The 14360-nt window shown below is 36.9% G+C and overlaps 1 protein-coding gene across 5 annotated transcripts in view; it reads left to right on the forward strand.

Annotated features, from left to right (window-relative positions):
* Positions 1–14360, forward strand: part of ADGRG6 (adhesion G protein-coupled receptor G6) — a 128242-nt gene that overhangs the window by 110228 nt on the left and 3654 nt on the right. For 3 of the 5 annotated variants that reach the window (XM_037520489.2, XM_037520491.2, XM_037520490.2), the window contains 2 exons: positions 9175–9276; positions 10389–10541. In XM_037520489.2, the coding sequence (XP_037376386.1) occupies positions 9175–9276; positions 10389–10541 (255 nt within the window). Of the gene's footprint in view, positions 1–9174; positions 9277–10388; positions 10542–12552; positions 12600–14360 lie in introns of all 5 variants that reach the window. The other 2 variants (XM_037520492.2, XM_054697870.1) reach the window with 1 other exon arrangement.

Genomic DNA, 14360 nt, shown 5'->3' on the forward strand with positions numbered 1-14360 from the left:
ATAGAATAATAAGCCTCAAGTATATCTCAAAAAGTTGGAGACGAAATAGGTAGTAGAGCATATATCTGGTGAAGTGGAGCTTTGGAAAGTGAATATTTCTCTAATCTCTTCTGTAATATATAACACAAAGTACCTAGGTAAATACTGACAAAAAGTGGACATTAACTTTAGAAATTCCATGGTTTTATATTTCAGGATTGTCTTTGAGATGTTAACGTGCCAGCCCAAACTTGTTTTTGCTTCTAGAATTTCCTGGCAGTTTCAGTAACATTCAGCAGCTACAGTTGTGTGTTCAGCTCTGTTTTCGTTAATGAAAATTGGGATATTTTATTTTTCCCAGGGTTGGTCTCTTGTCGAGGGAAAAATGTTGTAAACCATCACCAACCCTGTGTTCTTCATAAGACACTGACTTTTAAGACTGATTTTAAATTATGTAAATTCAGAACAGATTTCTACACATCCAATGATATTAAAAACACCTCCTTAAAAAAAAAGAAATTTAAATTAAAAGGCAGTGATGTGGAGCGCATGTGTCTGCTAACAATTGCTTACTGGCCAAGCTTGTGCAGAAACTTCTCAGGAGGCTATGGAAAGTCACTTAATGACTTTAAGTTGAGTCATTTTCTGAACCTTCCAGGAGAGGCTTGGTGGTCATTAAAAGTATATGCTTTATGAAAAGAAGCATGTAGAATTTCAGCAGTTTAAAGAAACAATTTAATGAATGCACAGTGAACTTGAGTAGTCCTTAAGCAAGTTTATTATGTTTATTTCTTTTATTTCTGATTTTCTTCTGTCTAGGAAAAAAAAAAGAGAGAGAAATATTGATGTTGTCCCTGCCTCATGGAACTTATATCTTAGAAACAAACATTTATCAGATTAATCCCCATATACAAAATACCTGATGTATTGAGAGTACATGGCCAAAGACTTGTCTAAGCTGAAATCTGAAGGATCAATAAGAATTAAGTAGGTAAAAGATGGGAGTAGTAGCAGTATAAAACTATTTGAGACAGAGGGTATGTCTGTAATTTGCTCTAAATTATGAGTACAGCATATACTCAAGGAATTAAAGGAGAGCGTATATTACCTCAGAACAGAGAAAGAACAGGAGAGCTTCAGAGTTGTAGTGGGTGTGGCAGGGTCTAGAGTAGAAGGCCTGTATTTTGTTTTTGTTTTTTTTTTTTTAAAGATTTACTTATTTATACAAGCACTGGGTACAGTCAGAAGCACAGGAGGGTGAGAGAATTCACCAGAGCCAGAGTAGGGAGTAGAACAGGCAGAAGGACCGAAGTACACTGCTGAGGGGAGCATTGGGAGCAGCAGGAGAGGTCTGCGCGCCATGTGGGACCCTCTGCAGAGGCTGCGGGCAGCTTTGCAGCCCAGCGCTCAACCGCTGCGCCATTGGGGAGGCCCATAGTAGGCCTATATTTTGATCTTTTAAGAGCAATGGAATGTCTTTGAAGGGTTTTGACCTGAGGGGTGACCTGATCAGATATCTATTTTGCGAAGGTAATGCTGGTCATGATGTGGAGAATGGATGAAAGCAATTCAGTTGTGTCTGTGGGGAAAGCAGATAGTAGGCACTTGGATAAGATAAGGCTGTGCAGTACTTTAAACTATGGTGGAATTGGGGTTGGCAGAACTGGAGAGACATGAGTATAGAGTCAAGAGAAATGACAAAACATGGGCCTCCCCGGTGGCGCAGCTGTTGAGTGCTGGGTTGTGAAGCTGCCCGCAGCCTCTGCGAAACCAGTTCGATCCCCGGCTGCTCCCTGGCCACCAGAGGAGGGTCCCACATGGCACGCAGACCTCTCCTGCCGCCCGCTGCTCCCCTCAGCAGTGTTCTTCGGTCCTTCTGCCTGCTCTGCTCCCCGCTCTGGCTCTGGTGAATTCTCTCACCCTCTCGCGCTTCTCACTGTACCCAGTGCTTGTATAAATAAATAAACAAATAAATCTTAAAAAAAAAAAGAAATGACAAAACATTCACCATTGGTTAGGTCGTTAAAATAAACTCTTATTTGGGGGAAATCGTTACGCTAAGAGATGTTCTTATTAGTGTAATATAATATTGTCATTCGCTGAAGCCTGTAATACTTCCCTATGGTGAAAGAGTTAAGAGTATAATACAATGTTCTGAAAACTAAAACTATGTCAAACAAAGTTTAATCTTCTCAGGTTTAGCTTGTGGTTGAGCATCTAAAATCATTAGAGTCTTTACCATGAACACCTCAAGTCACTCTGTCATGTTAAAGAAGTGGGCCCTCCAGGAGAGACAAGTGCTTGAGCTCAAGCTACAGTGATATCAGGAGTTACATAGGGAGGTGGGGTGGGTTGGAGAGGCTTTTGCTAGCAGATTTATTTCTATGTCTTCAAAATCTTGATTCAATCCTGTTAAAATTCCATTTTATCTATTCATGAAATACTTGTATGCGTGTGTTTATAAACACATACATGTATAATTATGTGGTTATTCATGTAAATTTCTATGGCCTATATATAAAAAATTTGTGTAGACTTTTATATTTTTTGTTTTATTTTCAATACATATTTTTATGTTTATTTTAATTTGGTTTGTATTTTTATCTTTTATGTATACTTACCCTCTACAATTTAATTGTTAACAATTGTGCTAAATGGATACCTGAAGTCACATAATTATGTGATTGTAACTAAACTGTTACCTACTTGAAAAAGCAAATTAAATCATGAATTGAATCAAGATCAAAACCGAGTTTATTATTTTCTGATTTTCCATGGTATACTATTTTGTCCTTTTTATTTTATCTTCTTCACTTGTTAAATGTTAATTCTTCAATTGATTTTTTTTCTAAGATGAAAAGATAAATAAATCTTCTAAAACAGTACAATTACAATTCTATCTGCTTGTGCTACCTTTGCTGTTTTCTCAGGAGGAAACTTGCAGATCATTTCACTAGAAATTCAATATTTTCTGAAGAATACAATTTTTTTTTTTTTTTTTATTGAGGTATGTGGCTTTTTTTTAAGGATTTGAAGATTTTATTTTATTTATTTATTTATTTATACAAGCACTGGGTACAGTCAGAAGCGCGGGAGGGTGAGAGAATTCACCAGAGCCAGAGCAGGGAGCAGAGCAGGCAGAAGGACCGAAGTACACTGCTGAGGGGATCAGCGGGCAGCAGGAGAGGTCTGCGCGCCATGTGGGACCCTCCTCCGGTGGCCGGGAGCAGCTGGGGATCGAACCGGTGCTGCAGAGGCTGCGGGCAGCTTCGCAACCCAGCGCTCAACTGCTGCGCCACCGGGGAGGCCCAAGAATACAATTTTGAAAAAAAAAAAAAACTATGACATACAAAGTGGTATTTAAATGAGAACAGATGTTTGACAAAATTTTATCATAATCCACATGCCTGAGAACATTAGCTTATATACTTCATGAAATATAATGTAATTCATCCTAAAGAAGTAAAAGACAATTCCCTGGTTGCTAAAAAGAACTTAGCCAGAGTCTTCTTGTGTGGTTGTCTCTTGGTGACATTGAGGCACTTGTAGGATTGAATTATTGCTTTAAGATATTACACATTCTCATCCATGTTTGTTTTACAAGCAATAAACTGGTGTCTCAGACTATATAGTTTTTTCATTAACCGAGTAAAATTATTTGACACTATCAATTAGACTTTTCTAAAATATAGGAATTTTAACTCTCCTGAAAAGTTTATCAGAATCTAAAGTCTAGCTCATACCAAGAGTTTGGTCTTTAACTTTGCTTTTACAGGCATATAAACAGTATTGATTAACAGTCTTGAGTGTAATTAGCACATTTTATGTATGTATATATGACACTATAATAAATTTCAACATAGAATTTGCAAATAGAAGTTGCTGTGGTGTACACAGAAGGATATTATCGGTCTACCCAGAGATAAAGTTTGCCATTAATTAATTGGAGAGCAGCACAACTAATTCATATTTGTAGAGTGCATTATGTTTTACAAAACATTTCCATCATTTGCAACATTTGCAACATTTGTTTTACAAAACATCACATATATGAGCTGCAAATCTGAAAAGTAGGTACCCAAGCTAGAGAATTTATTATCCATTTTATAGATGAAGAAATAGCTCAGAAAAGTTAGTGACTTTCCCAAGATCAGTTTGAATCTGATAATGTAACATAGCACAGAAAATTATGTTATTAAAGCATAAGCAGAAAAGTAAAAGAAATTACTGCCCTTTCAATTTTTTATTTCAAAGTTCTAGGAAGTGGGCCTCCCCTGGTGGCGCTGGCGGTTGGGCACAGTGCTATGAAGCTGTCCACAGTTTCTGCAGAGCAGGTTCGATCTTGGCCGGCCAGAGAGAATCCTACATGGTGCGGCAGACCTCTCCTGTCTCGCCCCTTGCTCCCCTCAGCAGTGTATCTCATCAGTCTGCCTGTTCTGTTCCCTGCTCTGTCTCTGGTGAATCCTCTCACCCTCCCATACTCCAGACTTGTATTCATGAATAAATAAATCTTTAAAAAAAAAAAAACCCAAAGTTTCTAGGACGTGATTATCCACTTCCAGTTTAAAAAAACTGTTTACCAATATATTTAATGATTAAATTAAAAATTTAATCTCTTACCCTTATTCAACAAAAATCATATAGTGAAATATATATGTATTTTTAAAGATTTATTTATTTTTATACAAGAACTGGGGTACAGGCCAGATGCATGGGAGGGTGAGAGGATTCACCGGAGACAGAGCGGGGAACGGAACAGGCAGACTGAAGAAATACACTGCTGAGGGGAGCAGAGGGCGAGACAGGAGAGATCCGTTTCGCCATGTGGGATTCTCGCCGGCCGGCTGGCAGGGATCGAACCCGCACTGCAGAGGCTGTAGACAGCTTCACAGTGTGGTGCTCAACCGCCTGCACCATCAGGGAGGCCCTAGGGAAATATATTTTTATTAATTATTTGAATCCTACTAATAAAGTAAATTAAATCAAATTATGTTAGGATTCTCCTGATAGGTAAGATGTGCCATAATCACATTTACAACACACATAGAGAACTGGGGTCAAGATTCAAGGATGAACAAGCTTTAAACCCCAAACATCTGAAATGACATCATGTTGACTGAGATATTACACACTGCAAGGAAATAAATTGTTCATCTTTTGGCAGGGCATTTTGTTTCACAGAGAATTCATTTTATAAAGGGCACCTTGGTAGTATGAAAGGAGGACCCAAGTAATTCCCAAAGAGAATGATAAATCCTAAAGCTCCCAGCCTGCAGGCAGCTGTCAGAGTCTGTGACAACAAAACATAGGAATTACTCAAAAATTTGAATTCAGGCTGGAGAGGGAGTTCAGAGGTCATCTAGATCATTTTTTAAAAATGAGTTATCTAGCGTATGTGGCCTCTTTTGCCCTAACACTTGATTTGATTGATTCTTGATTGATTTTCCTATCAAAATTCCAGCCCATGGGCCTGATTAAGATACCCTACACTTACCATTAGCACCCACTCTGATTCCATCCCACATTCCTTATCTATAGCTGTCTATCCCCTTCACTGTGTTTCTGAAACTTTAATATCCATTATAAGAAAAAGTCATTGTAGGCTATTCTTCAGCAGTGTATTTCAGTCAGTCTGCCAGTTCTGTTCCCCACTCTGTCTCTGGTGAGCTCTCTCACCCTCCCATACATCTGGCCTGTACCCCAGTTCTTGTATGCATGAATGGATGAATCTTTAAAAAAAAAAAAAAAGAAAGATGGTGGTAAAAGAAAGGCAAGAGTGAGGTGGAATGAGAGGTAGAGAACTGATCAGAAATTTATTCAGGTAAAATGTGCCTAAGTTTTTGTTTGCTTATAGTTCTAGCATGAAATCTGCGTTCATGGGGTAAACTAAAGAATCAAAGTTGTAATTAACTGAAGAAACTAGTGCAAAGGAACTTTGGCTTGGGGGTCTCAGTTGTGGTTTTCAGGTGAAGATTCACCAAAAAAAAAAAAAAAAGACCAACATGAAATCCATTTTTTAAGATACAAAGGTTTCATGAAACTAGCACTAGCCTGTCAAGATGAAGTACTGGCTTGAATTCTGAATTCAGTCTTTTGAGCCGTTTTTAGCTTCCAACTTTTATGGGCAAAGTTCCCTATTCCCTAGTCAGTTAAATAAAGCTCAAGGCACTATGAAGAGTAAAGGCCAATTATCATGTTTCCTGGTCTCAGCTGAAACCCTTTCCAGAAAGCTATTAGGGCATATTTTTCCAGGTAGTATGAAGATCCTTTTTGAGGTACAGTGTGGTTGATCTGAAGATTCTCAAAGGGAAAACATACTGTAGAAAAAGAGCACAGATGATAGAGAAACAAAATCAAACATTCTTTTGGATGTTAATGTAGAACTCTAAAGTTATGTGATTTTAGTTTTGCTTCTGGCACCAAGATATGTAGGTAGATAGAAAAAGAAAACCTCAAAATTTAAGACGGGCTAGCCCTCTGTTTTCTTTCTTTGGCCTCCAAGTGACCTTGGCTGTCTTGCTAGTTTCTACTCCTCCTTCCTGAAGTGTTTGGAATTTCTTTCCATACTGCTTATGTTGCTCTTCCAGATGTGGGCCCCTACCACATTTCCCATGGCTGAGCTCTAAAAGGAATGTTTTGTGCTGGAAGAATTTTGGTATTTTCTTACCAGACTAACTGAAATTCATGTGAAAGGGCTAGTTACTACAAGTGAAATAACCTACTATGAGAATCCTATTCTGATTTAAAATGGAAAAATATCTCATAGCTTTAAGAAACTGCATAATGCCCTGGAACTGAAAAAATATTTCTTTATTCTAAAGAATTCTGACTTCCTAGGCTTATGATCTAATTTTATCCCATGGCATCACAATTCATAGTGTGAGCTGTGGAGCGTTTAAATGACTTGTGTCATATAATTTTAAAGAAAATGTATCAGATTTTGCTCCAGTTTACATACCACTGTCTTTTAAACTTGTTGGATGCCTGTATATCCACAAGGCAAATGTGGTTGCATAAACATAGGCAATGTCATCTAATGTTTTGTCATTATGATTTAGAGCGGCACTGCACATCTAAAACATTCTTAAATCAATTTTATGTTACCGTGAACCTCCCTCTATCTGGTCAGCATCAGATCCTCAAAATAATTCACATCTTAGCATATCAGGAAGACCAGGCAGCAAATCTGAGAACTGTTTCTCTTCCAATGACTGCAAAACACAAGACATAACTTCTAAGGTTTTTTTTCATCCAGTGTATATATGACATTTAGGGGAACAAACAACAAACAACTATTGAGTATTAAGGGCTGCAATGTCTAGCAAAGTTTATTTTCTCAACTAAAAGAAAATCATTTGCCTTCTAGTGAGCAGTGACTGGATTAATGCCTGGGATAGGCAGCCCTTAATTGGAGTTTATAATCTATTTCCTGTTCTAATACATCACTCTGCTAAACAATTGTCTAATACATGGTTACCTTTGTTTTCCACTCTGTGACAAAATTACGTTCAAAGACAAATTCTGCAAATTTGACCCAGTGAACAAAAATGAAGTAAACCCAAGGCAAAGGGTTTCTCCTTCTCAGCCATGTGCCCTACCTTGACCTTGCTGTAAACTTCAAGCTTCCACTCTCCTTACTTTGTAAATGCTACCCGCTCTTAAAAAATGAAAAACTTAAGACTCTTTTAACCAATTCAGATTGTTTATGCAATTCGGTGATTCACTGGAGTAGTGATGCAACACATGTGTGTTTATTAAAAGAATTTTCTTTTTAGTAAATGATGAGGATTTGGGGACTTAAAGGAGGGAGAGGTTTTGAAAAGCAATCAGATTTACTTGATTAGAGTGTGAAGATGAGGTCTAAACACAATGATGTTGACTCCCTATTCTCAGGGGCAGAGATCAGCCTTCAGATTCTGATTCTTGGGGTTTTGAGTGGAAGATATTTCCCTGCACAGAGACTGGTCATGCCCAAGCATGGGCCAATCAGTCTAAAAGTGACATCCACTCTCCTTCCTGCATCTTCTCCTCCCATGCACAGCCCAGGGATCCCAAGAGGGTGTTTGTATCTGAATGATTCAAATTTGATCATATTTATTAGAGCTTTCTTTTTTAATTAGGAAACTTCCCTACCATATTAGTTATAATTTTAGACAAATAATTGGATCTCTAGGATTTATTTCCTTTACTGATTATTTTATTATCAATGAACTATTAGCAATAAATTATATAATACTAAATAAAATATTTTACTTACATTAATTATATAATGATATAGTAATAATACATTGATATTACTAATTACTAATGTGGAAGAAGATTGGGTTCACACCATGCACAGTGGTTACTGTTTATTCATGATTGGGGAGTAAGGAAGAATTATTTGCTTGTTTTTAAAGAGAAATTTGCTAGAACATGCTTGGAAATAAACAAGTACAGAGGGAGAAATTGATGAGACAGTTAATAGAAGGATAAGATGAAGAAGCAAATTCCATGAAAAGGTAAAGAAGTTGGCTTCCAAGACATAAGTGATGTAGATATAGGAAATGACTATCACTCTGAAGTCTACTTCACAATAAGCAATATTTCTGTTTTAAAATAGTAAATAACCAAAGCTAGCCAGGTGGAATGATTGCATTTGCTAATACGTGGTCTTTTTCAGGTCAAAAGGGCGGGATTTTTTAATATCCAAAAGGGCAGGTTTATTATCAAAAAAAAAGAAAAGGAAAGGGACACTTGCACAGACACAAGGAGGCAGAAAGAGCCAGAATACCACTTCTCTATAGCCCAAACTCATAATAACATGTACACATAAAATAGTTCAGAATATACAAATTGAAATAAATGATGAGTTCATGGGTTTTTCCATTTTTTCTTTTCTCCCCTAAACTTTATATGTTTTCATGTAATTTTTAAGCAAATGTAAAGAAAATATGAAATGCGTCTTTCATTGAGTTTAGCTTTTAGGTTAATTCACAGTCAGTACTAAACAGAACAAAGACAGGCTCAGATCCATGTAATGATTCCACTTTTATCTGACCCTCTGTATTCTGTTCTCAGTGATAAAACCATCTACTATATATGTACTTAAGATTCCTGACAATCTGCTTCATGACTCGGATGTAAAAATTTTTAAATAAACATGAATCTATATTTTATGGGATTTATCTTAAAAGCATGCTTCTTTTGTTCCAGGTATGTTTATATTTATCTTCCACTGTGCTATGAAGGAGAATGTTCAGAAACAGTGGAGGCGACATCTGTGCTGTGGCAGGTTTCGGCTGGCAGAAAACTCAGGTAAAGTGGCATGTCAGTCACTGGTTTTTACATCTAAGGGTTGGAAATATTCATCATTTGGTCTTGCGTTGTCAGAGCAACCCATTTGTCGCCTTGAGGGGCGGCAGTGTTGGAAGCGGATGAGGGCAAGATTACTCAGAGTCCATGTGGAGCAGTAAGAGGCCTGGAAGGGCTACATAGGGATGTAATGTGCAGCCGCAGCCAAAGGCAGTCTTGTATTTATTAGCATCAAGTACAAAGGGGAGGCAAGTAAGTAGGGAGTGTACATGTGTGGGGAAAGCAGTTATTGGGGATGTAAGACCAGGGGCTATTGTCTGGGGTCGGGGGGGGCGCCCTGTTTCTCCTGCTGGTCAAAACATGTTACTTCTATTCTAATATCTGCCTGCTGTTTTCAGCAGATACTGGTTTCTAGTATGTTCCTCATACCGGGACTTTTGCCCTTGGTGAGAGGCCCCTGCCTGACCCTACACCTAGCTGACGAGCAGGAACTCTGGGCACCAGGACAATAACCCTGAGAATAAGGAGGGCTGGGGATTCCATACCCAATGTCAATGGTAGCTATTGTGAAGTGTGTGAAAATGCTTCATTGAAGGCTTTGACTATTAGGACGCCAAGAAAGCTAAAGACCATGGCCTAGCTCTCCTGTTCTCTGAAGGAAAGGCGTAAATTCCACACACATTAATTGAGTTGCCCAAGGTTATATAGCTGTAACAAGTGAGCTATCCAAAGGTCTCTCTGTACTATATCTTCATTTCCACAGTCTTGAGATCCTTAGTAACATTATAACATTATTGGGCAAAGAGATTCTCTCTCTCTCTCTCTCTATATATATATATATATATTATATATAAAATATTATATATAATATATATTAAGTGCTTGAAGAAGAATATTACTATTTTACTTTTTTTTACTTGCTTTTCACCCTTAGAACACTAAAGTAGATTTTCTGAACAACATGTACATATGATCAAAGTGAGAATCTTACAGTTAGCTTCAGTTTATGGTTTACATTCAATATTCTGGGTAAATTACATAACTGATGCAGTGTTGATTCTTTAGGTAGACCATGTCCCCCCAAAAGATTCACAGAGAGATGTCATTTCTTTCAGATTGGAGTAAAACTGCCACCAATATCATCAAGAAAGGTTCTGATAATCTGGGAAAATCTTTGTCTTCAAGTTCCATTGGTTCTAACTCAACCTACCTTACTTCCAAATCTAAGTCCAGCTCTACCACCTACTTCAAAAGGAATAGTCACCCCGGTGAGTTGTGCTGGCCACGGTGAAGACCTCTGGTTCAGATCTCACCATGTTTTCATTGAGAAAATTGGCATATCATGAAGATTGAAAGATCACAGTGCCCCATTGGGTAGTAGCTTTAAATTTGTGAAAATCAAATTCTGTTTGACCTTTCTGAATATTTGTGTTTTTTTAATTTTATAACTAAAATTAGCTATAGTCCTTAACTCTGAATATAATAGTAATTTCATTTGATTAAAACCTTAAGTTTAAAAAAATATGGTATTTATTTAAAAATTTATATATGTCTTTTGATTTAAGAAAATATAGAAATTGTGGATAATTTCAACATAGTATGAAAGTTACTTGGTAAGTCAACATAGCAACAGGAAGAAATAGCATCCTGGATATATGTTCTATTTAAGACTTAAGTCCTTAATCATTGGATGTGTTATTGGCAATTGCTGTTAATTTTTAATTAAATATGAATGACCAGAGACCATTATACATGAAGGTGACAGAGGATGATGAGAAACACCATATCTTTGCTCATCTTCTAGAATTTCATGATACTTGAAATGATATGTATTCTGATATGGAGTATGTACATGAAAAATTCTGATGACAACATGGAAATAAAAATTGTTTTGATAGTCAGCGAGTGGTGTGAAAAGGTGTAATCTTTCAATAATATCAAAGGAAGATAGCAGGACTGTTCCCTTTAAATACTAATTAAGCCTCAAGCAAGTAGCTGACAAAACTTAGCACCCAACACTTCCTAATTAAAGATGCTTCTAAAAGGATAAAGGAAATATCTTTTTTTAAAAAAAAAATTGGGATTTGTTTAGCTATTGAACATAAGCAGGGGTGAGTGGCACAGAAAAGATTCATATTTGGCTTTTGCAGATAGGGAATGCATTGTGTGATATGTCAGTAAATGTTCACATTGCAAACACTTGTATGACAAATGACCCTTAGGTACATCTGAATCCTTCTACATGTCCCTGTTTGTACCTCTGCCTATGCCTTCCCACTGGAGTGGCCACCGTCTGGGATGCATGATAGTATTGTGGGGGAAAATTTGAGTATTTTGAGAGCTTGTTAATTCCAAGTCAACTAAAGTAATATCTGAAAACTTGCAGCAGCTTAGGACAGTTTCCTGGAGTCAAGAATAATTTTTGGAATCAAATGAAAGCTGTGAACTTTTCTAAAATAAGTTGAAGTCTTTGAGTCCTGTTTAAAAGCACTTTTGCAGAAAATGAAGAGTTTTGTGTATCCCTGCTGAGAATACCTCTTTAACAAATCAAGCACAAGTGTATAGTCTAAGAATATTTATTGACATGGTAATTCCCTATTATGAAATAGCTTTTCCTTCAAATGAATGATGTTTTCACTTTATTTCATCAACTTTAAAATTAGGTCCTCATTTTTCTTCCACTTCTCAAATACAAATTGTTACTGCATTATGTCAGTAATAAATGAATAGGAATTAAACCAATTAAATTGTTTTCCTTTTAACATAACTGAGAATGACTAGACCGAATAAATACAACTTTAAAGGTGAGAGAATATAACAAAGTAGGTAAGTTAGAGGAGGGGACATTTGGAAGTAGTAATAAAATACTTGGAAATACTAAGTCTTAAACTATAGGATCATGGAGAAAATTGACAAGGAAATAAAAGGAGACATAGAAATGGAAGTATACGAAAACTTGGACTATTTAAGAAAGGTGTTTTTTAAAAGAATGCATTCATGTTTTCTTTTTCCATAACAAAACCCTCAGGGTTAAATGGGTTCTTCTCAACTAGCATAAGGATGTAGTCTCCTATATGCCGTCCCTTCCATCATATCATACACTCTGGTTTCCAATCAACTGGTGTACAAGTGGCCCTTCTGCCACCAAACCAATTCTCAGAGGATCGCTGGGGCACTTGGGGCACTCGGAACATGCAAGAAGTTACTGCATGTCATGATGGATGTCTAGCTGGTTTATTTCTTGGAATTGATCTAGAAATTCATATCTTTATGGCATAGATAATGTCTCCTAAGAGCATTCCTTCAACAAAAGTGGATCTTTTCAGGTAAACTTTTATTACTTTATTGAATGCATGAATTTTTTTGGCAAGGTAATAAGAGAAGATTTGCATGAATTAAACTAAGGCTCTTGCTGCACCAGCAAAATTGCTTGCTCTTTACAATACTTCTCAGCTAGCACAATGACATTCCTGCTTTGAGCTGGAATTTCTGAAATTTCAAATGATTGTGGGCTGTGCTGGCTCTTTCCTGCATGGGTTGTCTCCAAGCCGCTCCTTCTAGGAAATGTACAATGCCCTGCAGTTAATGGGTTAGTTATCAGGTAAAATATCATCAAAGAAAGTACTTGAGAGGTTTATTGTAGAGGGGAGTGAAATACTTAACTTTTCCGACTGTTCTTATGAATTACTGCATATGTCATGGTACATTCATAGAAGTTATAAAGGAAAAATTGCCAATTCTATGCCTGCTTTTTGAGGGTTTTTATCTGCTTCAATTTTCATCATAGGTTAAATAATTATTCATTTCCCTAGCCCCTGGTTTTCTCACAGCTATAATCAAAATCTGTATTGCCTGTAAGATAATATTTCACTAGAGTACTGGGAAAGATATTGAAATACAGACCTTGTTCAGAATTTTACTTTATTCGACTGTGAATAGACTACTTTATAAGGCCCTGAAAATAGGGTCATTTATTTGGAATGGCACTCATCAAAAATCTCAAAATATTGTCCATGAAGCAGAATGAATTAACCTTACTTTTCTTTCCAGATTGATGGTTTAAAACAACAACAAAAAAATCAGCACAAATTGTTCATTATGAAAATTTAAGTCAATAGCAAAATCCCCAACAGAAAACCAATGGCTAGTGAATACCTGAACTGAATAAGAGCACAGAATCAGTCAGCTTGCGCAGGGCCACATGGGGGACGCCTTACACTGTGACTCCCTGACCCTTTCTCACCAGCCCTGGGACATTCTCATTCTGCAGCGCTTTGGTCTGCCCATTCCTCCCATCAAACTCCTATCCTGGCTTTCTTCCTGTAGTGTAGAATGAGCACACTGTTTCAGTCATTTCCAAAGACGGCGGATAAAATGATGATGGCTTTTATCAATTGCTGATGGATTTGTAGTGCTCTGTTACATACTGGATTCAACTTACTCGAAACATAAAAAGCCGGGAGTGAACATCCCAGTTTTGAAGGGAGCCATGATCATACTTTTTTGGGATAGAGTGTGTGTCTCTTCTGCAGTGAATAGAGAAAATATAGATGGAGGGAATTGAGTGCTTTATAGACAGTCGTATTTGCTCCTTCATCTTTATAGAAGCTTATAATTGCTCTTTCCTTGGTTTGAAATCTCTATGGTTAATTTTAGGGTAGTGTTTTTCTCCAAAATGTATTGGGAGAAGAACTGATTAGATCTTACCAAGATATTCATAGGGTATAAGAGGATATCATAGGTATTTGCACATAATAGAGCTGAAGTGAGTTGCAGAGACTTAAGTTTAGAAAGCTTTTGGGTTGGCAAATATTATTTCAATATTTGATATTGAACAAATCAGAACAGATAATTATTTAGCAGTCCTATATTACTATCAGTTGTTCTGCTGTTATTGTGGCCAGCAGTGGCATAATTCTGAGACCAGGGGATGGCTAATAAAAGCAAATACTTAAAAATATGGCTGGGTGAAGATAATTTTCATTTTTAGCATCTAAAAAATTAAAGATGCATTTTTCTATATTCCAATCATTTTGCATGCTAAAAACCATGAGAAAATCTATTGAAAGTAGCCTTTTGCTTATTTT

Source organism: Talpa occidentalis, unplaced genomic scaffold (genome assembly GCF_014898055.3).
Source record: "Talpa occidentalis isolate TD23 unplaced genomic scaffold, MPIMG_talOcc4v2.1 talOcc4.2, whole genome shotgun sequence".
NCBI classification, from domain to species: Eukaryota; Metazoa; Chordata; class Mammalia; order Eulipotyphla; family Talpidae; genus Talpa; species Talpa occidentalis.